The sequence below is a fragment of the Chionomys nivalis genome, chromosome 5 (genome assembly GCF_950005125.1).
Source record: "Chionomys nivalis chromosome 5, mChiNiv1.1, whole genome shotgun sequence".
Lineage (NCBI taxonomy): Eukaryota > Metazoa > Chordata > Mammalia > Rodentia > Cricetidae > Chionomys > Chionomys nivalis.
The window spans coordinates 82,972,263-82,996,061 of record NC_080090.1 but is presented as its reverse complement, the minus strand read 5'-3'; the positions used below and the strand labels follow the sequence as shown (position 1 = coordinate 82,996,061).

At 51.6% G+C, this 23,799-nt stretch overlaps 1 protein-coding gene across 1 annotated transcript in view; it reads left to right on the top strand.

Annotated features, from left to right (window-relative positions):
* The window catches only part of Cacna1s (calcium voltage-gated channel subunit alpha1 S), a 63,219-nt gene that overhangs the window by 32,134 nt on the left and 7,286 nt on the right, over positions 1-23,799 (top strand). Inside the window, exons 15-35 of the mRNA XM_057769181.1 lie at positions 1,069-1,162; positions 1,849-1,918; positions 3,826-3,958; positions 4,921-5,050; positions 5,583-5,642; positions 7,130-7,236; positions 7,684-7,771; positions 7,968-8,075; positions 10,101-10,153; positions 10,364-10,510; positions 10,938-11,139; positions 11,551-11,709; positions 13,581-13,691; positions 14,224-14,307; positions 17,323-17,379; positions 18,236-18,364; positions 18,569-18,634; positions 19,148-19,239; positions 19,887-20,046; positions 20,956-21,083; positions 23,642-23,738. Coding sequence (XP_057625164.1) covers positions 1,069-1,162; positions 1,849-1,918; positions 3,826-3,958; positions 4,921-5,050; positions 5,583-5,642; positions 7,130-7,236; positions 7,684-7,771; positions 7,968-8,075; positions 10,101-10,153; positions 10,364-10,510; positions 10,938-11,139; positions 11,551-11,709; positions 13,581-13,691; positions 14,224-14,307; positions 17,323-17,379; positions 18,236-18,364; positions 18,569-18,634; positions 19,148-19,239; positions 19,887-20,046; positions 20,956-21,083; positions 23,642-23,738 — 2,275 coding nt within the window. The remainder of the gene's footprint in view (positions 1-1,068; positions 1,163-1,848; positions 1,919-3,825; positions 3,959-4,920; positions 5,051-5,582; positions 5,643-7,129; positions 7,237-7,683; positions 7,772-7,967; positions 8,076-10,100; positions 10,154-10,363; positions 10,511-10,937; positions 11,140-11,550; positions 11,710-13,580; positions 13,692-14,223; positions 14,308-17,322; positions 17,380-18,235; positions 18,365-18,568; positions 18,635-19,147; positions 19,240-19,886; positions 20,047-20,955; positions 21,084-23,641; positions 23,739-23,799) is intronic.

Sequence of the window (23,799 nt, the reverse complement as noted above, 5' to 3'; positions counted from 1 at the left end):
GCAAAACTAGAGGCAAATTGACCTTCTAGACAGGCCTCAAGGAATGCAATGATCAATCCTAGTGGTTCTGAGACATTCCCCCTCACAGTCCTGCTGTTCAGTGACTGTACCCCTTGGAGGGGGTCATTTATGTTTGGAGCCTTGGGCTTCTGTGAAGTAGGGGTTGACTTCCTAGTTCTCTGTTGATCTGTCCCTCTGTGATTGGTCATGTCGCTCTGAGCTTGGTGCTTCTGGGAGTAAATATAGAATAGGCTTTTTTCTTAAATATTTATTTATTATATATACAATATTCTGCCTCTATGTATACCTGCACAGCAGAAGAGGACACCAGATCTCATTACAGATGGTTGTGAGCCACCATGTGGTTGCTGGGAATTGAACTCAGGACCTGTAGAAAAGCGGCCAGTGCTCTTAACCACTGAGCCATCTCTCCAGCCCCCATGGAATACATTTTCTGGATAATGTTTCTCAAATTCAAACTGCAAATGATCCATCTGGAGGTTTTATGCAAAATAGAGTTCGTGTCAACCGGTCTGAACCAGGTGGGATGGATGAAGGCTTGAATTTTCAGCCAGTTCCCAGACAAGGCTAACGCAATTGGGTTTTGGAGGATCACAGTTTGGGTAACTGAACTTCAGTCCGGAGCCTGCTTCCTTTAACGCACGTGCCTGCAGGAATGGGATGCTCGTTTCTTAGAGGCTACATGGAAATTGCTGGGGAAGAGAGACCAACGAAGACCCCAGGCCTTTCTAGGCTTGGAACTTAGCCAGACAGGCCATAATTCCATTCTGAATCCTACATAAGAAAGGTACAAAGTCATTGCCCACTCATTCTCTAGAACGAACACCGACTATGGACAATCACTGAGAGTCTAGTTTGAGTAGAAGTTCATGCCTTCTACCACAGAGAGAAGGCTTGCCCAGGCCTAGTGCCCATTTGGTGGCCATTCCTGCTCCTTCCCCCATAGATCCCCCTGAGATGCTGGTGTGAAATCTTCCTAAGGGGGTTGTCAGCCCCCAAACCATTCTTACAGCTTCTGCATTGGATGTCCTTGCTTTTTCACTTCAGGGGGCTCCCAGACAAGTCTGAAGAAGAGAAGGCCACAATGGCTAAGAAGCTGGAGCAGAAATTCAAGGGTGAAGGCATCCCCACCACAGCCAAGGTAAGCGCTCGTGAAGGGAATTGTATAGGCTGACTGGAGAGCCTCTGAGAGTCCTCTCGCTCCCCAGGTTACTCGGGCCACTTTGGGGATAGGAAGGAGACACAGGGTAGCTGGGGGCAGCATCCCCTTGCTCTGGGAGGAGAACCAACATCTACATCTCTTCCGGGGACTCCTGTGTGGACAGACACAAGCCCTTCAGGCTGGGAGCCAGACTTCCTTGGAGTCCTGTGCAGAACGAGAAGGCAGCTTGCCTGCCTACCCACAGTTTTAAGAGCCTGGCTTTCCACTCCTGCTAGCCCCACCCTGAATGTTCCAGCCTGGCCCTGCTCACCGTTGTGGAGAGTGGGGAAAGAGAGTCGTGAGCCAGGGTCCCAGGCGCAGAGAGGTTGGACAGCTTGGCCTGGAAAGCTGTTCTCCTGTAGAGCCAAGGGAACACAGTGAGGGCCGTCTCAGACCGGCTAGAGCCTTGGTGTGCCCAACACAGGCTTGGTCAAGTCGTATACCTTGTTGGATCTGACTTCTTCTTCTTTTTGTTTTTGGACCTGACTTCTTATCTGTAAGCCGTAATAACCCCGCTCCCACCCACTTCCCAGGTTAGAGGAAACACTCAGGAATCTGAACAACGCCTTCTAGCGCAAACCCAGTAAGTTCAAACATCTCACCACCTTCACTCTTCCTTTCTACAGCTGAAAATTGACGAGTTCGAATCTAACGTCAATGAGGTGAAAGACCCCTACCCTTCGGCTGATTTCCCAGGTAAAAATCCCAGAGCCTGTGCTGAAGCGGGATGCTGTTAAAGGGGCAACATGCTGATGCTGAATTCTCTATTTGGATGTGTCCTGTGCATCTTCTACTTGGACCACTCCATGTGGAGGCCAGAACCCTGGAGATGTCCCTTCTCCACCTAGTCTTGCCAAGAAGCAACCTGCAAGCCTGCCTCTCCCTGCAATACACACAGCAAAAATAATATTCCACACATGCTTTCATTTACTTTTATTGAGTTCCAGCTATCTGCTCAGTACTGTTTGCAAAGAGCACAGAACTGGCAGACATACAAGACCTCCCTGCCCACCGGGTTCTATCCAAAGAAGGGGCATTTCATTCATATGTTGATGGGGTAGATCACTCCCTACCCTGGATCTCAAATAAAACCATGACTGCCAGACTGCACCGTCTGAAAATCCACAAGAGCAGAATGGAAAGGATAAAGCAGAGCATCCCTTGAGTGCATAGAGCCACCGGCTGCTGTGTGAACCCTGCTCATCTGGACCAAGGGCATGATGAATGAAAGAAGCAGAGCCAAGCTGGATTAGCACCACACAGCCTCTCGGGGAAACCTGGGGCACAAGTGCTGTCAGGCTCTGTTAGCTCACTCTGGGGTTCTTCTTACCGTGGAACCGGCTGGTTAGCTTGAGTGTCTCTCAGCTCCGACTGGCCTTTCTGTGCGGAGAATGGCGGCATTTGGCACCCAGTTGGCCTTCCACAAATCAAACAAATGATCACAGAAAATGATTTTCCAAAACAAAGTTTGGGAAGCAAGACTGGCCAAATTTCTTCAAATATCTAGCGGGAGTAAATATTGAGACCGCGTCCCGTGGAGCTGTGTCACCTAATGGGTAGCTTCTGTTGGGTGCGCGTGGCTGGGTGACCGCTGTGGGAAATCTTATGTTAGGGGAACCAGAAGGGGCTAGAGAAAAATGAGAGCAGGGGCAGAGAACATGTGGCCTGGAGAGAGGTCTGATCAAGACCCTGAATACATTTCTATCTAACGTCTTTCCAAAAATAAGTTGAAATGGCTTTTGACACAAGTTCTGTACAGTCTGGGCCCTAATGCACAGCCCTATGATTCCAGCTCCTCTAGAGGCCGAGGCGTGGGAATATAGGTCAGTGGTAGAGTGATGAGACCTTGGTCCAATTCCCAGTATGGGGTGGGGGAGCAGATATGCACAATAAAATTAACAAAACAAACACAGATCGAAGAATAAAGAATTGAGGGGAGCTGCAAAGACGCAAGCGCTAAGGATGTGCCCTCTCTGCAATAACAGCCATGGAAGGCCAAGCAGATGTGAGCGCCATGCTGGGGAAGGGTTGGGGGATCTTAGGATGGAGAGGAGTGGGGATATGATTTGGGTGGATTGAGGAACCCACGGATCTCCGCCATGGAGAGAGCGGAATCAGGTGCTGTTGGCACGCCTAGGGTCTTGGCCAGGTTGCTAAGGTGGGGAGGAGGCGCTGTCGGTGGAGGGACCCAGGCAGAGCACAGCTTTAGGCCTGTGCTCAGAGTACCTTTTCCTCCTCTCTGCCTTCTGCTTCGCCTCGCTGACCACAAGCTTGGCCAAAGCTCAAGAGATCCTGGTCCATTCTGCCCGCGCTAGAAATTCTTCACTGTTTTTAGAATCCTAACCCAGGATTAAAGGCATGCACTACCGTGCCCAGCCAGATTCCTCAATCTTGTTTGTGGCCCTATTTGCAGAAGGTTTGGGGGACTTCTGAGCTAGATTGTACTCTATGTACCAAAAGGGGAAGGCCCAGGCATACCTTGCTAATACCCCAAACTGGCCTTTGCTTAGCAGCTTCAGAGGCTCCTGGGAGGACTCTGAGCACAGAAGCCAAGAGCCTGGCAAGGTTTGGAAATACCCTTATCTCATTCCCTCTCCCCACAGGCGACGATGAGGAAGATGAGCCTGAGATCCCAGTAAGCCCCCGGCCACGCCCTCTAGCCGAGCTGCAGCTGAAAGAGAAAGCGGTGCCCATTCCAGAGGCCAGCTCCTTCTTCATCTTCAGCCCCACCAATAAGTAGGTAGTGCTGTGACGGCCAAGTGGGGGAGCTGAGGAGGCTCTGAGACAGTGGCTCCCCTCCCCAGAGAGATCTACTCTGGGTTCTCCCCATCTTCGGGTTCCTTATGCACAGCTCACTCCTTTAGGTTATCGTCTTGTGCTCTGTCTAAAATGCTCACAGTGAGCTGGGGTGTAGCTTCATAACAGAGTTTGCCTAACATGCATGGGGCACTGGTTTCAATGCCCAGCACATCACAAAAATAAAATACCTTTAAAATGAACAAAACACTAGTATTTCTGGGAGATGTAGTGCTTTTAAGTTGGTTTTTTAAATTTTTATTTATAATGTATACAGTGTTCTGTATGCATGCATGTAATCCTGCAGGCCAGAAGAGGGCACCATATATCATTGTGAATGATTGTGAACCACCATGTGGGTGCTGAGAACTGAACTCAGGACCTCTGGAAGAGCAGTCAGTGCTCTTAACCTCTGAGCCATCTCTCCAGACCCTGCTTTTAAGTTTTTCACCAGTTATTTACACCTAAGAGGGACTGTCGTTGCTAGGTCTTTTCTAAGGGCAGTTTTAGACAGGGCAAGGAGACAAGGTATGGAGAGAGTGGGAGTATTTATTAGTATTCTAATCTTCAGCTTTGGAATAAGTAGACTTCACAGAGTTTCTTCTGCCCCAGGGAAGGAGATCGACCTGCCCCGTTCTTGGCTGGGGAATCCTCATGGTGGTGGGCACTGATAGAGGGGACGAGAGATGTAGGAGCTCAGTTGCGAGACGTGACTAAGACTAAAGGAGCAAAGTGGGAGCCAAGCCCTGCGTGTTCAGACAGGGGCTCGTGTGGGTGCAGGGTTATACTTGCTCCCTGGCTGGGCGGGGACAGCTAGTGGAATCAGTGGCCCTGTATGGGACAGAAGCTAGCGAGGCCTGGACTTCCAGCATCTCACAGCTCGCATCCTCCCACCCCACCAGGATCCGTGTCCTTTGCCACCGCATTGTCAACGCCACCTGGTTCACCAACTTTATCCTGCTCTTCATCCTGCTCAGCAGTGCTGCGCTGGCCGCTGAGGACCCCATCCGAGCTGACTCCATGAGGAACCAGGTGACGGCAGCCCCTTCGACTGGTTCGGCACCCCCAACCCACTCTGGGGCCCAAGCTCAGTTGTACCCTCTATGTGGCCAGAGGCATCAGAGTCTCTTAAAGTTTCCGCAGGGCTGGGGCTGGCCACTGCTGTTCTGAACAGTGCTGCCATAGCAGAAGCAGGTTAGGCTCTGCCTGCCTGCCCTGAATACTGCTGGTGCTGGCGGTTATGATGGCAGTCAAGATGGTAATGATGGCGGTGGGATCGATAGTGTCGATGATATTGGTGGTAATCATAATGGTTCTGATTGTAGTGATGTTAGCGGTGGCGGTGATATTAATGGTAATAATAGTGGCGATCATAGTGATGATGGTGGTGGGGGTTGGTATTGGTAATGGTGATGATATTGATGTGATGATGTAGTAATGTTAATGGCAATGGAGATGGTGGTGGCGGTGGTGGTGGTGATAGGAATGCTGGTGAGGATGGCTGTGGTGGGACCATTGTTTTGCCAGTTCTCTCACCGGCTGCCTCCTTTTTCCCCACCTCCAGATCCTTGAGTATTTTGATTATGTGTTCACTGCTGTTTTCACCGTGGAGATTGTCCTTAAGGTGAGTGAAGACGGCAGGACAGACATCTCTGGGGACGAAGTGTCTCTGAGATGTGTGGCTCCATCTTATACACAATGGCTCCCTTGGGGACGCTGTTAGGGAGGGAAGGGAAGTAAGATTGAGATGAATGGTGATCGGAAAGACTAGTCAGGTCCAGGAGGCCACAAGGGCTCCAGCTCCTAAGCAAAGGGGAGCGAGGCAAGGGGGCAGGTGACTGAGTGGAAGGTCGGAGACGAGAAATATACCCAGCTGTGGCCACCACCAATCAGAAAAGTACAGGTCTTCAACATGGAAGGCACAATTAACCAAAAAGTCACCTGGAAGGTGCGATTTGCCCACAGCCCTTCTCTCCAGCCACCAGGCAAGTTCTCGAGTTCTCAAAGAAGTGACCACTGAGAGTGTCCTAGTGAGAGTTCAGTAGACTTGTAGACTCCAGGCTAGCTTTACTGTATCTTGGTCACGTGCTATGGAGCCTAGCTGTTTAGAGAAGCAGGCTGCTGGTCTGGAAATGCCTTCTAACTTTGGGACAGGGCTCCCAATGCCGCACCCTGCTCTGCTGCATAAGGGCAACGGTTTTTACAAATCAGGAATTCCAAGCTTTTGAAAATTTGTTCAAAGTTTACCCTCACATGGGCTGGAGATGTGGATCCATCGAGCAAACTTGTCTAACATTCATAAAGAGCTGGCTCGCATTCCCAGCTCTGTGGAACAGCGGGGCTGGTGGTGTGTGCCTGTAATCTGCTCAGTCAAGAGGGGAAGGCAGGAAGCACCGAAGCTTAAGGTCACCTAGGGTTACATATGGAATAAAGGATCCTGGGTTACCAACCAAGACAGAAAGCATTTCTCTCATCTAAAGGAAGGACCGTTGCACTGGTTTGAGTTTCTACGGCACAGCCCTGTGTGCCTGTCCCCGAGATGGGCACACGGGATTCAGATTATTACAGTAGTGGGCTCTGATGATCAGGAGGAAGCTCTGTCTCTGACTGGAACCCAGAACCACAGGCCTTTGTCTTCCGGTAGAAGAGGAGAGGGTGACTGGATGTAAGGACCAGAGCAGAGCAGAGGGAGGAGGGTTCCCTTTCCAGCGCTTCCACCACTGACAATGGAGTCGAGGGAGAAGGCGGCTGCCCAAGACTCAAGGAGGACTTCGGGGTGAGGTGTCACAACTAGACCTGTGCCAACCAGGGAGTCCCCGGAGGAGTGACAGCCAGGCTTCTCACTCCTGCGAAGGAGAAGCCAAGGCATGAACACATCTGGAGGAAAGGGCTCCTCCCCCTCTGAGGACAGAGACCGGCTCTGGAAGTGCCCAGGGTTTATCTGAAGCAGATAACAGGGAGTGCTCTGGGGCTACAGCAGGAAGTTGAGTGACGTGACACCCCTGAGACAGTGGGCACTCTTCAGAACAGATGATGATAGGAAACCCTTCTCTAGGAGGGGCGAGTTTGCTCCTCCAGATGTCCTCTCTCTCTCTCTCTCTCTCTCTCTAGATGACCACCTATGGAGCCTTCCTGCACAAAGGTTCCTTCTGCCGCAACTACTTCAACATCCTGGATCTGCTGGTGGTAGCCGTGTCCCTCATTTCCATGGGGCTCGAGTAAGTGGTGGTCCCAGCACATGCTTGCTGTGTGCCCTGTGCCTGGACCTCCGAGCAGGGCTCCCAGCCCTTTGCATGCCTGGGCTCCTGACTGAAGTACTAGAGTGGCTTAGAGCTATAGTTAGGAACATCCTTGGGTCGTCCCCAGCTGGGCTAACGTGGCAATGCTAAATGTTCAGAGTTTTGTCTTTGAGACCAAGGGTGGGGTGAGCAAAGAAAAGGCAGCCAGGCCCCCAGAGTAGGAAACATGGGCCCAGCCTTGGGTCATTTCTGGCCTAATAGAAGAGACAAAATCTATGTTCACAGAGAAGTGAGCCAATGAGACCATCCCCAACACTCAGGGAAGGGCTTTACCCTGGGGTCATGTGGAAAACTCCAGGTAGGAGGTGACAAAGCCTCTGGCTGCCACACACACCTCTAGGCCCCACAGCAGTCTGCTTCCTGCAGGTCCAGCGCCATCTCTGTGGTGAAGATATTGAGAGTTCTCAGGGTGCTGCGACCACTCCGAGCCATCAACAGAGCCAAAGGGTTGAAGGTGAGAGCGGCCCCAAACGGGCGAGGGGTCTGCATCTTGGCCATCCATGGGGGCAAGGGTGAGGCAGGCCAGCCAGCTTTCCCCACGGGCCTAGTTGTGCTAGGAGGTAGAGTCTTGCATTCCTAGGATTCCCTGACAGGATGGTGGGGTGCAGTGGCACAGATCTGGTGCCCATCTACCGCCCCTGCCTTTCTAGCACGTGGTACAGTGCGTGTTTGTCGCCATCCGCACCATCGGGAACATCGTGCTGGTCACCACCCTCCTCCAGTTCATATTTGCCTGCATCGGAGTCCAGCTTTTCAAGGTGAGGCCCTGACTGGCCAGCGGCCCTTCCCTGGCCAACCTGAAGAGTGTGACAAAAGTCAGCCACTTCTTCTCAAACAAGAGAACCCCCAAATCGTGAAAGCAAGTGACACTGACTCTATGGCGTCAAAATTAGGGAACCATCCTGAGCCTGTTTGCCAGGCGACGATTCTCTGAACACCCTTGTCATTGTATTTACTGTTACCCACCGGCCCTGGAGTTACCGTTCCTCTCACCAACTTTCCAGCCTCCACCTACTGTTGGGGCTGCCTCCAGCACCCCGGCTCAGCCGTCTTCCTTGCTGCAGACAGGCTGTACAATCTGTAGTCCTGACTGGGATGCCTGGCATCATCCACACCACCCAGTAGCCTCTACAGAGGCCATCTTCACCTCTCATCCACAGTTCACCTTATCTTACTGACTCTTCCCTGGGAGAACGCAGCTCTTCAGTTTCTCTCAAGGGACGTCCTCCCACGGAATTTCTATTTCTAGATGCCTCTGGCTCTTATGTCTCCTGTAGGGCACTGAAGTTGATAGTAGAGTGTGCGATTTGTGCTACTTCCTAGCATGACTCCATTCGTGATTCCATGACCTCAGGCAGCTTTAGACATGCGATAGGGTTGCTTCACTCTGGTTCATTCAACCAATATGGAGGAATCGCTTCCTCTGTAGATGGGCCAGGGCCTTGGCTCAAAGGCAAAACGATCCTTCTTGAGGATGTGGTACAGGTTTGGAGGAAAGTGGTCAGTATCTGGCCTCTAAAGGTCCCTCGAGAGGAGGGCTCCTGTTGAACACTGCCCTGGAGGAGCCAGAATGCTTATAATATTTGGACATCCTATCAACCAGCTGGACATGGCAGAGAGACACCCTCTTCCCCCAAGTCTCCTCCTCTCTTAGAATCTCCCAAAGAAGGGTCTTGTGTATTGCTTAGCTCTTACCCAGGCATCTAGTCCAGGCCTTGCAGGCAGGAACCCACCATCACAAGCCGTGAAGCAACCAATGAGGGTCCACCTTTTGTTTGATTCTTATGTGCTTTCTACGCAAGAGCAATGACCCTTCAACATGCCACATCTGCCCTCCAGTCTCAGTCAAAGCCCTCAGGGTCTGTGCATACAGCAGCTAGAAGCCTTTCTGGTACAACCGGCCTTTTACATCACATTTTACTCCCGGAACATTGGTCACATATTCTGCACAGGATGCCCAAAAGCTTGGCGTTGCTTTCTGAGTAAAATTACATGGGTTCTGGTTTCTAGTACCCAGAACCCTGCTCAGTACCAGTGAGGTCTCTTACTCCACCTCCACCATCCTCTCTGGCAACCTTAAAGGAGTGACCTGAAGAAATGACAGAGTCCTGAAGCGTGGCAGAGCAGTTGGGCCCCATGACGGAGGCCTGCCTCTCTCAGGGCCTTCCAAGGAACTGGACTAGAATTCACGGATTCCAAACCTAACTTAGTCTCAGGATGACTTGCATCCAACTTTTTGTTCAAAACAAACCTTTTGCAGGTGTTCAGTATGTGATAAAGACTAATGGAAAATGTACTAACACTGCAGTCAGTTTCGGGGAGATGGGACCCCATCTAATGCTGAGGACACATTTAAATTTGTCAGAGCCCTACTAGAAGGGTCCATCTGTTGGCTCTTAGCAGCCTTGGACTGCCCACAGGCCAGAGAAAGGCAAGGGTGGGGCCAGCTCTTCCCTTGTAGAGTGTGAACTGTGAGAGAGATGTCTTCAGAGGGTGATAGTTGGGCGCCTCAGTGGCCACTACTGTCAAAGGAGCTAGGATGGATTTGCTTACACCCTCAGGTCCACTCTTGGCCATTCCACAAATGCCCACCTAAGGTGGCAGCCAGGCTAGGTGGGAGGCACTTGGGGAGTGTGAAAATGGATGATGTGGCCTTGCCCTCAGAGTAAGAGAGGAAATGCCTCCTTCTTCCCTTCTCCCTCCAACCAAGCACCCACAGAGCCCACTCTCTACCCTATATTCCTGACCATGTCTCCATCCCTCCTTTTCCCTCCTGGATGCAGGGGAAGTTCTACAGCTGCAATGACGTATCCAAGATGACTGAAGAGGAGTGCAGGTATACCAGGCTTTGCCAGCTGAGGGGTGTGGGATGCTCAGATGAGGAACGTGGTGTCCTTCAGGATGGAAACTGGGGAGGAGGGAATGCCCAGCAGTGTCCTTCCTTTCTGTCCTGCTTCTCTGGCGTTTCTGACACTTGTCCCAGGGGAGGTGGGTGGGGCTTAGGTATCCTAGCCACACTGTGGAGTGACCGGCCTCCCTGCGCCAGGGGCTATTACTACATCTACAAGGATGGAGACCCCACACAGATAGAGCTGCGTCCCCGCCAGTGGATACACAATGACTTCCACTTCGACAATGTGCTCTCAGCTATGATGTCGCTCTTCACAGTCTCCACCTTCGAGGGCTGGCCTCAGTGAGTAAGGCCTGTGATCTGGGTTCTTTATGGGCGCAGTTAGGGTGGGGCCAAGAAATTGGCAGCCCTCATTGGACCATAGCAGCCTGTGGCTGTGCTCGGCAAACCCACTGACTCATGTCACTCCTTAGTGTGCCTGACCAGACAACTCTGACACAATATGCCCGATCCCCCGACAAATGCATGCCTCTCTCTACACCGGGAAGTCTGAATGGTTGACTGAGGATAGTTAAGATGCCCCGTGGAATGTCAGGACCATGGCAGGGTGGGTTCTAGCCTTCCCTAAACCAGTTCTGCCTTGGCCATTCAGAAAGTCTGCTTCGCACCTGTGGCCCATGAGATAACACCCACCTTCCTGGCCCGGATCTCAGTTTCCTCATCCCAGTCCTCATTATGCCATTGTCCTCTCCTCTCTGCCCACCCCAAGGCTACTGTACAAGGCCATAGACTCCAATGAGGAGGACACGGGCCCCATCTACAACAACCGAGTGGAGATGGCGATTTTCTTCATCATCTACATCATCCTCATTGCCTTCTTCATGATGAACATCTTTGTGGGCTTTGTCATCGTCACCTTCCAGGAGCAGGGGGAGACGGAGTATAAGAACTGTGAGCTGGACAAGAACCAGGTACCGAGCCACCCGCTGGAGATGGGAAGCAGAGACCCACAGGGCTGTTAGGAGAGCCCCCACTGAGGCCCAGCGCTAGTCTGTGCACCCCACTTGCCTCCAACCCAACGCAGTTCACCCTGGTGGAGGGAGGGCTCTATGGAACTCACCTGTTGTCCCTAGAGGAAGCCTTTCAGAACCTCTGCCCTGGGGTTGCTGCTGTGATCAGAATGGGCCAGGATCACTCGAGGGAAACCCAAGATGCCCAGTGGAATTCAATTTGTATGTCATTCAGAGTTCCTCAGCCTGTATCGCCTGGCCACAGCTGTTCCTGCACCGCACACCAAGCTTCCTACAACTCCATGGTCATAGGTACAGGGATGGAGGGAGGGACCTCTTGGTGCTGACCTGTCCTGTCTTGTTCCATCCTAGCGCCAATGTGTACAGTATGCCCTGAAGGCCCGCCCACTGAGGTGTTACATCCCCAAAAACCCATACCAGTATCAGGTGTGGTATGTCGTCACCTCCTCCTACTTTGAATACCTGATGTTTGCCCTCATCATGCTCAACACTATCTGCCTAGGCATGCAGGTAAGGAGCTGAGAGACTGACCAGACTAAGACCTCGGCCTGGGCAGGGCAGGGACACAGAGACTTTCCCATTTCATCCCAGTAGGTATCTCCAGAACACCCGCTGCATGCCAGCTGCAGGATACAGGACTGAACTGGATCCCAGACTTGTCCCTTATGGTTTATTTGTTAAGGAGCTAATTCAAGCCTCCAACTAGATGGGATAGCAATTCTGCAAACAGGAGACAGATGCTGCAGGCAAGGAGGGCACACAGCACACAGGGAGCAGAACACACATGTTCTCTGTTTTCCCTTCACCATTGCAAATCTGGATGGCTGGGTTGTTTGGAAACTTGGCTCTGATCCCCCCCAAAATAGATTTAGGACTCACAAAGCAGGCAACCCTCTGGGGAGAGAAGTCACCTCTCATTGATCATATCATCGTCAGTAGCATTGCTATTAAACTAAATATCTGGTCCCTAGCTGGGCGGTGGTTGCGCACGCCTTTAATCCCAGCACTTGGGAGGCAGAGGCAGGCAAATCTCTGTGAGTCCAAGGCCAGCCTGGTCTACAAGAGCTAGTTCCAGAACAAGCTCCAAAGCCACAGAGAAGCCCTGTCTTGAAAAAGCAAAATAATAATAATAATAATAATAATAATAATAATAATAATAATAATCTGGTCCCATAAGCCCTATATAATATACCTTCACAGCTAGGCTTCCTGCTCCTAGGAGCCCAAGGCATACTAAATATATGTTAGTTGCTTTTCTCCTAAGAGTGACCAAACATCTCACATGAAGCACTTAAGGGGGGAGAGGGTTATTGGGCTTGTGATCGAAGGGGGCACAATATAGACGGTAGTGGTGAGGAAAGGCACAGTGGCAGGCGGCTACATGATGGTGGGAACATGTGGCGGCTGCTACCCTCTCGACAGAACAGGAAACAGAGACAGAGCGGGAAGCAAGGTTTAGCTATAAACTCCAGGCCCACCCCAGTGACCTGCTCCTCCCAAAGCACCACAGTGTGGGGACCAAGTGTTCAAATACACAAGCCTGTGGGGGATGTTTCACAATGATGGACCACATACTGTAGGTTCATGGAGTCCTGGGAGGAGACTCACTGAGTTACAGGCTCTGGTCATGTAGAAGAATATAAGCAATAGTTTCTTTGGGACTGAGTCAGGCAGCAACCTCAGGCAGCACCACTGAGGGGTGGAGCAATCAACAAATCCTTCTCGCCTACCTGGGAAGGTTCTGTAGAAGAAGTTAGAAATTCATCAACTTTTAAAAATAGAACGAGTTCCAGGACAGGACAGGCTCCAAAGCTGTAGAAATCCTGTCTCCAAAAAAAAAAAAAAAAAAGGAAGAGTCTCACGTGGTCCATAGAGATGGTCCACAGAAGCCAAGACTGTTGACTGAAGGGTCTCTCATCCCCATCACTGGGACAGCAGACATATAAGATTCAGGAAACTTAGCTAACTTTGTGTCCCCTTAGACAGTGGTGATGTCAACCTCAGAACCCACGGGGTCTTCTCTTTAGTCCTCTACCATAAGGACTATGCAAAGCGCTGCCTAGAAGACTGCCAATTCTGGTCACCCAGGACCAATGTGTAAATGATATCTGGCCTTGAGGCCCGCAGGCATACTTTGTGGGACTTGGGCTTGTTGAACCTCCACTCTGTCCTCTGCCGTTGCCTGTTACGGGGTGACGTGGGCCTGAAGAATATACTTACGATCTGGTAGAATCAGGGGATTGCTAATCTCCCAGCTTGCTGAGAAGTGGGCCTAAGGACAGACAGTAGGAGCCGCCCGCGGAGGGGAGGCATCTGGGATCATGAGCTGCAGCTGGTAAGTCTGGCCCCCCTGGCCCAGCTCTTCCATGTTGCTTCTCCAGCATTACAACCAGTCAGAACAGATGAACCACATCTCGGACATTCTCAACGTAGCCTTCACCATCATCTTCACCCTGGAGATGGTCCTCAAGCTCATAGCGTTCAAGCCCAGGGTGAGTGATGGGCCGTGGGGACAGAACTGTGTCCTGGGAGGAGAGACCTCGACTGCCTTCTACTGACAGCCCTTCCGCCTAGACTCTTGCTCTCAGACGCTGGGCACTGCATCTGTGGATCTGTCCACATCCCCTGCCTCCCTTTCTGCCTCTGAAGCATGGACTTTGGATTAGGATCTTGCTTTGTTCCTTTGGCTCTTGACTCCATTCCCACAGTCTCATCCAAGTCCGATCCGGTTCTGTGCTGTCAAGCTCTGGCAGGAGTTTTAAGGGGGGAGCTCTGGGGGTTAAAGAAATTCCCATCTAGACTAAGCTCCCAACAACCCCCCACCACTGATGCTCTAGGGGAAGAGAATTAAAAATTAGAAGCCAGGAAGAAAGGAGAGCTGGGATGCTCGAACCCTGGCCTGCCCAGCACCTTGGTGGGTAGCCCCTCACTGCTACCTCCATACTTCTCTCCCGTCCCTGGAAACAGTCAGAGCTGTTTCCATCCACAGCTCAGTCCTTATTCGTCCATGACCTTCCTTCCCAGGGCTATTTTGGAGATCCTTGGAATGTGTTTGACTTCCTGATCGTCATTGGCAGCATCATCGATGTCATCCTGAGTGAGATCGATGTGAGTATGGGGTGGGCAGAGCCCTCACTGGGGTGGGGCTCTTGTTCAGTCTGCAGACATTTATGGAGTACCCATGCCAAGCGCAACATGGCACCCTGGGGGTTAGAACGGCAGAAGGACAAGCCCTCTGCCTCTAGAGAAGAATGATGCCTGGGGTACCAGAAGGATTCGAGTAGGCCCACACAGCAGACATCAAGAACTATCGCGGCAAGCAGGGGTCATCTGTGGCTGGGCTGGGGAAATGTAGGAGGTGACAGTGGAGTTGAAGAGGGTAGCAAGCCCAATGCAGGGAAACTTCTGGAGAAATGTGGGAGAGGATATGAAGAGGTCAGACATGCTGGGATGTCTCATAGATCCATGAGGACATGTAGAGGAGCTAAAGGGGCTGGACAAGGCTGGGGAGGCTGGGAGCTTCATGAGCCCAATCACTTTATAAGAAGTCACTGAAGGTTTTGAACGAATCATCTCTATTTTTGAGATGTTAATCTAAAGGACTGAAAAGGTGGCTCTTCTCTAAGGATTCAGTCTTTTATGTCAGATGTTAAACACTCACTGAATATATGTGCCTTGCATGGCTCTGGGTGCTGGAGGCACACACAGCCGGGAACGAAATTGTAGGGGGCAGCAGACAATAACCAAATCTATCACATGATAGTATGCAAGACAATAAATAAAAGTAGGTAAGGATGGCGCATGGAAGGAAACGAGAGGGTGGTATCGCAAGCATATTGGAACCAAGATCTGAATAGGACAAGGGAGTAAGCCAAGCAGCTATGGGGGGCGCTTTTGTAGAGCAAAAGGAGACTATGTCAAGGGGCTGTAGGAGGAGCCTGTCTGCTGAATGCAGAGAATAGCAGAAGGCCCTTGAAGCTGGAATGGGGACAGAGGTCAAAAGCTGGGGTCAGATCTCCAAGGCTGTCGTTACACCTTGGATTCTATTCTGAGGTAGTGAAGAGCTCTTTGGAAGGTGAAATATGCTCAGACCACGGTGGCTGCCATATTGAGCCTGTGCAAAGAGGGACCAAGGCTGACCTAAGGACAGCAACCAGGAGAGGCTTGCAGCAGTCCACATGGCAGAGGACAGAGTAGGGTTTTGGCTGCAAGAATGGTAAGAGGTGGTTCAACTTGGGGTGTATTTTGGATGCTGAGCAAAGAAAGACAGGAGTCTAGAAGAGGAGATCCAAAGGTCAGGGACAGAAAGCAAAAGACAGTGTCCTCTTGGGTTGTCATTGAGCCACACCCTGGAACAAGGCAAGGGCAGAGGAAGAAGAGAAGGGTATTCATCTGCCTGGGCTACTCTAGCTGGGGAACAGGGAGATTGTACCCAAGGGGTAGCTTTTTCGAGGCAGGAGATTCATCATAGGTGGGGCCTCCTTCTGAATGTCCTACCTGCTGGTCCAAAGCACCAAGTCAATGGGAAAGGCAGATATCAACCCTGGAGATGCTTGAAAGGGAGCTCAGCTGAGAAAAGCCTGTGTCTGTGAGGAAGGGGTTCTGGGGGATGTGGTACCTTCTGGGAACTTGGTTACCACACCAACTGTCTGTTACACTAGGGGAGGATCCTGGGAACCCTGTTCACCTCATCACAAATGGTGACAGACAGCTCCATCTGCTCAGGCCTGATAGGGGTGGGCTCTGGGCAACAGCGGGGGTGGGGGTGGGGAGAGAGACGGAGAGAGACGGGGAGAGAGAACGTGTAGTGTATATGTGCTGTGTGTTTTCATGCATGCTGTTTGCCGGGGAAACATGTCCTGTGGTCTGAGAGTCACCCTTGTCACAGGCAGCCTGAAGAGAGAACTCAAAACAGCCAGAATAAAGAGCCCCAATTCAAGTAGTTACTTCTCAAAGTCTGAGGCCCGTGCGCCAGAGACTATTCTGTGGAGGGGGTCATGGCCCTTCGTTGGTTTTCAGAAGTGGAAAATTTCCCTTGCCAGGAATATGTGTTTGGGTCGTGTTAAGACTGATTTACATTCCTTACATACAACCTTGCGAAAGGCCTTGCCTGTGAGTTAGAACCGCAATACCAGCCCCACCCTGCCCTGCTCACACGCACCTCCTGGTTATTTAAAATGTAGCTGATGGCATTGAGCAGCTAGTTCCTAGCTTTATTTGATTTTCATTGTGATTTAAATGGCCACTCATGGTGAATGGCTGCTGGGCAGACTCTCCAAGTAAAAAACAGAGTCCCATGAGATTCTCTGGTGTGCCCTGAAACCTCTGAAACCAGGCCCGTTCCATAGTCACGGGTTTTGCTGGCCTGCTGGGCTCCAGCAGGGGCATATGTCCGGTATAATTCTCTAGATGAATCTGACATGCAGCCAGGATTGAGGCCAGTGGTACAGAGAGCCTGAGTGCTAGGGCCAGTCTGCCTGCAGACACATGGAAGCTCAGAGACAGCCTCTTTGATTAACCCAGGGCTCCCAAGACGGACCCCTCCTCAAATGTAACCAGGGAAAAGATAGCCACTCCCATATGCCCAACCACTGAGGAGTCAGGCCACTGAGATATGAGCCTTGATCCTGGTCCCTGCCCTGAACTGAGGGACCCCTGGGGGAAGGAGGAGTCTCCAGTCTCCTCCAACTCCACCCACTTTGCCCCTGAAAGCTGGACCACTGTGAGGGCATCCACCCTGGTCACAGCGGATAGGGGATCTACTTATGATGAATAGGTGTTTCTCAGTGTGTCCTTAGTAAAGATGTTTCCTGTACCACATAATCCAGACCCAGGAAGAACCCGATCCCTTGCCCTCCATAGATGTACCTCGAAGATGAGATGGGACCTGTCTGTCCACTCTCCCCTCCCCTCTTATTCCTCTTGCCTCATGGTTCCCATAGAGCTTGGTCCTCGTTCCCACCCACTCTCTGCCCCGACTGCAGCCATGTGAGGTCTCGTCCCTTGCCTGTCTTTTTCTCTCTTTAACTCTCCTTGTGTCTGTCCTTTCTGACAACTCTCTTCACCTCCCTCCCATGTGTTTCTCTCCCTTTCCCCCCCCCCCCTCGTCTCTTTTCTCCACAGACTTTCCTGGCCTCCAGCGGGGGACTGTATTGCCTGGGTGGAGGCTGCGGGAACGTTGTAATTTCAGGCCGCATGAGCCTGTTTGCCCTGCCCTGCAGCTTGCATGCTGAGCTGGCTGCATGGATCGCATGGGGTGCCCTCAGAAATCAGGGTTCCTTTCCCTAGATCAGGCCCAGTGAGGGTTGGAGTTTGGGTAGAGGTGGGGGCTCGGTGGTAGAATTTGCATGGATGTAGTGGCTACCTTAGAGCCCTGAGCAATGGATGGAGGATTTTCCCATACCCTCTCTATAGATGAGGGCACAGGACCTCCATGACAGTTTAGTGGGCACAGGGAACAGGGTCCAAACTGGCACCCAGGGAGCAGGATTAAGGTTGACACAAGGGCAGGAGCTTGCCCAACTTATAATATTCAAGAGTAGGGCGGGGCAAGTGGGAGTGAGCACCCTGAGCGTATGGCAAACAGCTTGGTAAAGCTATTGGACGCTTCTGGAAGACTTTACGGGCCACCAGATACTTAGCTTAGTGCTGGTTTATAGAGAAGGAGAGATGAGCAGGAAGCCAGCCATGGGCCTCGCTGCAGCCTCACCCCAGAAAGAACCCCTGCTCTGCTCCCAAGCACAGGCTTACTACATAACTTGGACCCTACATCCAACCCTCTCGAGACACAGGACACCAGAGCCCTGCATCTCAGAATGGTCCAAGATTATGAGGCCATAGGGACTGTGAAGTGGGGCTGGAAGCCTCCCATTATGGATAACTCTCTCTCTCTCTCTCTCACACACACACACACACACCACAACACACACACATACACACAACACAACGCGCACGCGTGCACTGCATCTCCTGCCTGCCCTGCCCCTTACCCCCGAGTGCCACCCCCAGACTGACCTTTGGGGCTGCTGCCCCACAGGACCCAGATGAGAGCGCCCGCATCTCCAGTGCCTTCTTCCGCCTGTTCCGGGTCATGCGACTGATCAAGCTGCTGAGCCGGGCAGAGGGTGTGCGCACCCTGCTGTGGACATTCATCAAGTCCTTCCAGGTGCGAGTGCCCAGCCCAACAGGCCAAGCCCAGGGACCCAGGAAACTGACCCAGGGATGCCACTAGCCCAAGGTGGGGTCCCGGGGTTCCAGAGCCAGGCAGGTCCCTGGTGAGCCGAGGGAGGATGGGCTGCAGGGCCCAGGGCTGTGGTTCTGTGGACGACAGAGCAGACACTTAGCTGATGCTCCGTCCTCTTCCGCACAGGCCCTGCCGTACGTGGCTTTGCTCATCGTCATGCTCTTCTTCATCTACGCCGTCATCGGGATGCAGGTGAGAGGCAGGTGGGCCCATGACAAAGCTAGAAGGTGTCTCTGTGGACCCAGAAATGTCACCAAACATGCAGCTGAATACTACCTTTCCCTGCCGTCCACAGCAGCCAAGGGGTCAACTCTAAGCTGAGAGAGGAGGTGGAACTGAGCCCCAGATGCTCCGGTGTTATGAGCCAGGGTGTAGCCCAGGAGAGACCCTAGCACGAGGTGCACTTCAGGGACCAGATCTGGTCTCTAAAGCCTTAGCTGGAGGCTTTGCCCCAGAACTCCTCCCCATAGCTTGACCAACTTAGTGCTTGCTGAAGAGAAATTGTCTATCCCCCTCTTTGGTTTGTTTGATAGCAAGAATGTTATGTGATCCAGGAAAGAATCCAATGTATTTGGCTTCGGATCTGATGTGGCCTGAAGTGAAAGGCATTGGGGAGAAATTAGGGAGAGGGTAGGAAGCAGGTGACGCAGAAGAAGTGGTGGGAGTTGAAGAGACGCTTGTATCCTGGTTCTCTGTGCTTTGCAGATGTTTGGGAAGATAGCCATGGTGGACGGGACGCAAATAAATCGGAACAACAACTTCCAGACTTTTCCTCAAGCTGTGTTGCTGCTCTTCAGGCACGAGAGCCTGGATTTGCTGGGTTCCCTTCTGCGCTCCGGGCAGCGCTGGCTCTGCACTAGAGGGTCCCCTGCCTGGCTTTGCTGGGCTCCCCTCTGCGCTCTGGGCAGTGCTGGCCCTGCACTAGAGGGTCCCCTGTGCTCTGGGCAGTGCTGGCCCTGCACTAGAGGGTCCCCTGCGCTCTGGGCAGCACTGGCTCTGCACTAGAGGGTCCCCTGCCTGGCTAAATGCCCTATTGTCACCGTTGTGAAAATCTTGCATTGATGTTTGACACTGAATTCCAACCAAGTAGAATGTTACCAATTTCACCCTGCTGAAGCAGAATTCAGAGGTCAAATGTCCCTCTCAAAAAGTGATGAGGCCTCAGTAACCCTTGACATTGGTCTATGACACTCACTTTTGCTATGGTTGTAGTCATGCATAAAAGCCACACCTACTCCAAAAAAGGTCTCTTCTGTAGCTCAACTCTACTTTAGCCCTGCATAAAGGTGGAACAGAGGGATTGCAGAGAAGAGGGGACACTGTGACACCCAAGCTTATAGGAATCCTACCTGTGGAGCAGCCCAGTTCTGTTCATGACACCGGGCTGACGTTCCCAAGGACCAAGCAGACATGCATAGGCCAACAGTGCCCCTCCTCTGTTCAGGTGTGCCACAGGGGAAGCCTGGCAAGAGATCCTGCTGGCCTGCAGCTACGGGAAGCTGTGCGACCCAGAATCAGACTATGCCCCGGGGGAGGAGTATACGTGCGGCACCAACTTCGCCTACTACTACTTCATCAGCTTCTACATGCTCTGTGCCTTCCTGGTGAGACCGAAGTCTGCAGGCTCCGGCCAGGGCAGGGATGGAGGGGTGAGGTGGGGTGGACCCTATCACCTCCTAGACGGGATATCTTAGGAACACTGGAAACTCTGGTTAGACTGTCCCTTACTCTGATCCTTTGGGGGGGGGGGGTGTCTTGTGAGATCATCTTTCCTTCTCCAAGTGGACTGTAAGTCATTTTCACTCTGTGTTTAGCGTGCTTACTATATATAGTATACACGTTATATATACAGTTTCAATCCAGAGGACTGTGCTGAGGCCAGTTCTCAGTAGGAAGAGGCTTCCAGTAGAGATGTTTAACCCTAACTATTCCTCAGCACAGAAAGGTGCTGTGTTAGAGGGACAATTGACAGTATGGAAATGAGCCAGGAGGTTCTGGTTAGGGTCAGAAATGGCATGGTGTCACTTGGGGGTGGCAGGGCTATCACTTAGGAAAAGCATCCACTTGGCTCCTTTATACTGATGCTCCTCTTTCTTCTCTATATTCACCTCAAACCTTTGAATGTCTAATGTTTGCCAGGCACAGGGCCAGGTGAGGGGGTAGAAACATAAACAAGACCTAGCCCTGGCCCTCATGGAGTGAGTCTGTGGGTGAGCAAGTCTGGTAATTCAAAGGGTCCCGGATGTAGACGGAAAAAGGCTGGTGTGGTGAGAGGGGCATGGGCCAGGCCCAGAAGAGGCTGAATAGCTCTGGAGATCAGGGTAGCCCCCAGGGAGGTACCCTGCCTTTGTTTTAGCCAGTGGTCACCATACCTGGGTAACGCACATGCTGGACAAGAACAGAGTTCAGTCCCAAGGAATGAGGGAGGAACACCATGCCTAGTCTGCCCCGGTTCCCCACCCTGACATCAGTCACTGCCGGCCTGGGCTGTAGGAATCCTTATCTCTTTGCAGATCATCAACCTCTTTGTGGCTGTCATCATGGACAATTTTGACTACCTCACAAGGGACTGGTCCATTCTGGGCCCTCACCACCTGGATGAGTTCAAGGCCATCTGGGCCGAGTATGATCCGGAGGCTAAGTGAGTCTTCGTGGGTAGTGCTGGGTGCTTATCAAACTGCCCGCCCTTCCTAGGGTTCTCAGGACTCTCTCTGGTCCCCTTTAATTCACCTAAGCTTCCAGGGAGATTCAGCATGTCTCAGAGGTGGACAGGATCCCTCAGAGGAGAAACACCCCGACTCCAGGGAAGCGCTCACTGGTTTCTAGTCGGACACTTAGTACTCAGGAGTGAGGAGTGAGCTCTCAGTCCCCCACCAGGCACGCAGGCCTGGCTGCTCACTGTGGGCTCTGCTCCCCTGGCTGTATCAGAGGTTGATTACAGTGCAGAGTCCCAAGACCCACTCAGACTGTGTGAGTTAGAGTCCTCATTACCGTTAGCCAAGTCCTTGGGCCATCTGCCTGCACTTTAAAGCTTGGGGACACTTCTCGGTCCTCTGGTCATTCATTGTAGTCTCACAAATGAGCAAATGGAGGTGCGGAGGAATTAAGTGACGGCAGCAAAATTCAAGGCAAGTATGTCCAGAGTCCTTGTCAGCCGCGTTTTCAACGGGAACATTAAAAACTACAGCGGGGAAATGGCTGGAGAGATGGCTCAGCCATCTCAGCGGTTAAGAGCACTGGCTGCTCTTCCAGAGGACCCAAGTTTGACTCCCAGTGTCCATGTCAAATGACCAAAACTACCCAACTCAGACAGATAGACACACACACAACAACAACTTTTCTTTTTTTCTTTCTTTCTTTCTTTCTTGGTTTTTTTTTTTTTTTTTTTTTTTTTTTTTGGTTTTTTGAGACAGGGTTTCTTTGTAGCTTTAGACTGTAGACCAGGCTGGCCTTGAATTCACAGAGCTATGCCTGCCTCTGCCTCCTGAGTGCTATGGTTAAAGGTGTGCACCACACTTCTTGGCTCACAACTAATTTTCTTAATCTACTTGCTTCTATCACTACCACACAGTACTGACTTAGGCCTTGGAGCTGGGATGTGGCTCAGTGATAGATACTTGCTTGTCATGTGAGAGACCCTGAGCTCAATCCCAAGTACTAAATACCAATATTGGTGTGCGTGTGTTTGTGTGTATGTGCATGTGTGTTTGTATGTGTGTGTGTATGTGTGTGTGTTTGTGTGCATGTGTGTTTGTATGTGTGTGTTTGCATGCATGTATGTGTTTGTGTGCATGTGTGTTTGTATGTGTGTGTTTGCATGTATGTATGTGTGTGTGCATGTGTGTGTGTGTGTGTGTACTCAGCACCTAGGATACAGATAATGTAAAGGCCTCTGCAAACACCATGGCCAGCAGAGTAATGATACCGGTAAAAGAAGAAGGAAATCCAGCTCAGCCAACTAAGTAGCTGATATCGGTTCTAACTTTAGAGTCTGACACCAGGCAGTTTATTTTAGCCATATTTAAATACAGTACAATTTGAAAAAAAAAGTTTCCTAGTGTGACATAATCCCATGTGCACCAGGAGGTATAATTACATCGAAACTCTTCTCAGAGTACATGTCACTTCTTCCACGAAGACGGGTTCTTAAGGGCCTAGAGAAGGACCTGGGCAGGTCATACAGATAGTGCAGAAGTCAGCTGGGTTATTGCCTACCTTTAGTCCTGTTTGTGGGAATTTAGGGGAGTCCCCTGGCCAGACAGATGGTGCAAAGGCCATCTAGATTTTTAGCCGCCTTCAGTCCTGGTAGTGAGAGTTTGGGGGAGCCAGGTATGGCCGGCCCTACAGATAGCACAGGGGTTACTTAGGCTGTTAGTCATCTCCGTTCCTAGCCTTCCGGGCAGAAAACAAGTTATACATGTTTTCCTTGAAAAGACATCCCTGTGTGTTTAACATCCCTGGCTTTCCTAGTGCTTCTCTGTGAGCACAAGGACCTCTCTGCTCCCTACAAGACAAAAATGTCTCATTTCTTTCGCAGCCGGCTCTGAGGCTGGGGCAGTTTATAAAACATCCCAAATGCATGCTCTCAAGGTAGCGCTCCTCTATTGCCGGAGCCTTGGTACTGTATTCAGCTGACCTTCCCAGTCGCTCTGTTTGGGCCTCTTCTGGAGGTCACGGTGGCACTGCCATTGTGTTCCCAGCTCTGGAGGACTCCCTGAAGTGGGCTGCCACTCCCTTGGTTTATTAATGCAACCCCAGAGCCCCTCTTCCAGCTTGACCAAAACTAAGGAAGGTCTTAGCATGAAGGGAATGAAATCCAGGCCTCCTGTGCTGGAGGGTAACTCCCTGAAAGAAAGCATGTGTCTCCCAAAATGGAGAGCCAGCCCCATTCGTGCTGGGCACCCATGAACCCAAACCTCCTCTCTTCTTTTAAAAGGCTATGGGCAGGGATCTGAGAAGGGGAGGGGAGGCCGGGGTAGGAGTGAATATGGTCAAATTGTATGCAATTTATGAAGAACTACTAAAATATATTTAGAATAATATACTAAGCCAGTAGAGCTTATTAAAAAGGGTTAAAACTAGGAAGTGTTTCCTGCCCCCCCCCCCCCCCCCCCGCAGCTTCCTTTCCTCTCTTTCCTCTCCAGAGCAGGAAGCTCTGGGTGACATTCCTGGATATGCTGGTCTATGTGTCCTCCACAGGGGCAGAATCAAGCACCTGGATGTGGTGACCCTGCTGAGGAGGATCCAGCCCCCTCTGGGCTTCGGGAAGTTCTGCCCACACAGGGTAGCATGTAAGGTAACCTGCGAGTCATTACACTTAGTCCTCTGGTGGGAGGGGGTGGTGCAGTGCATCACAG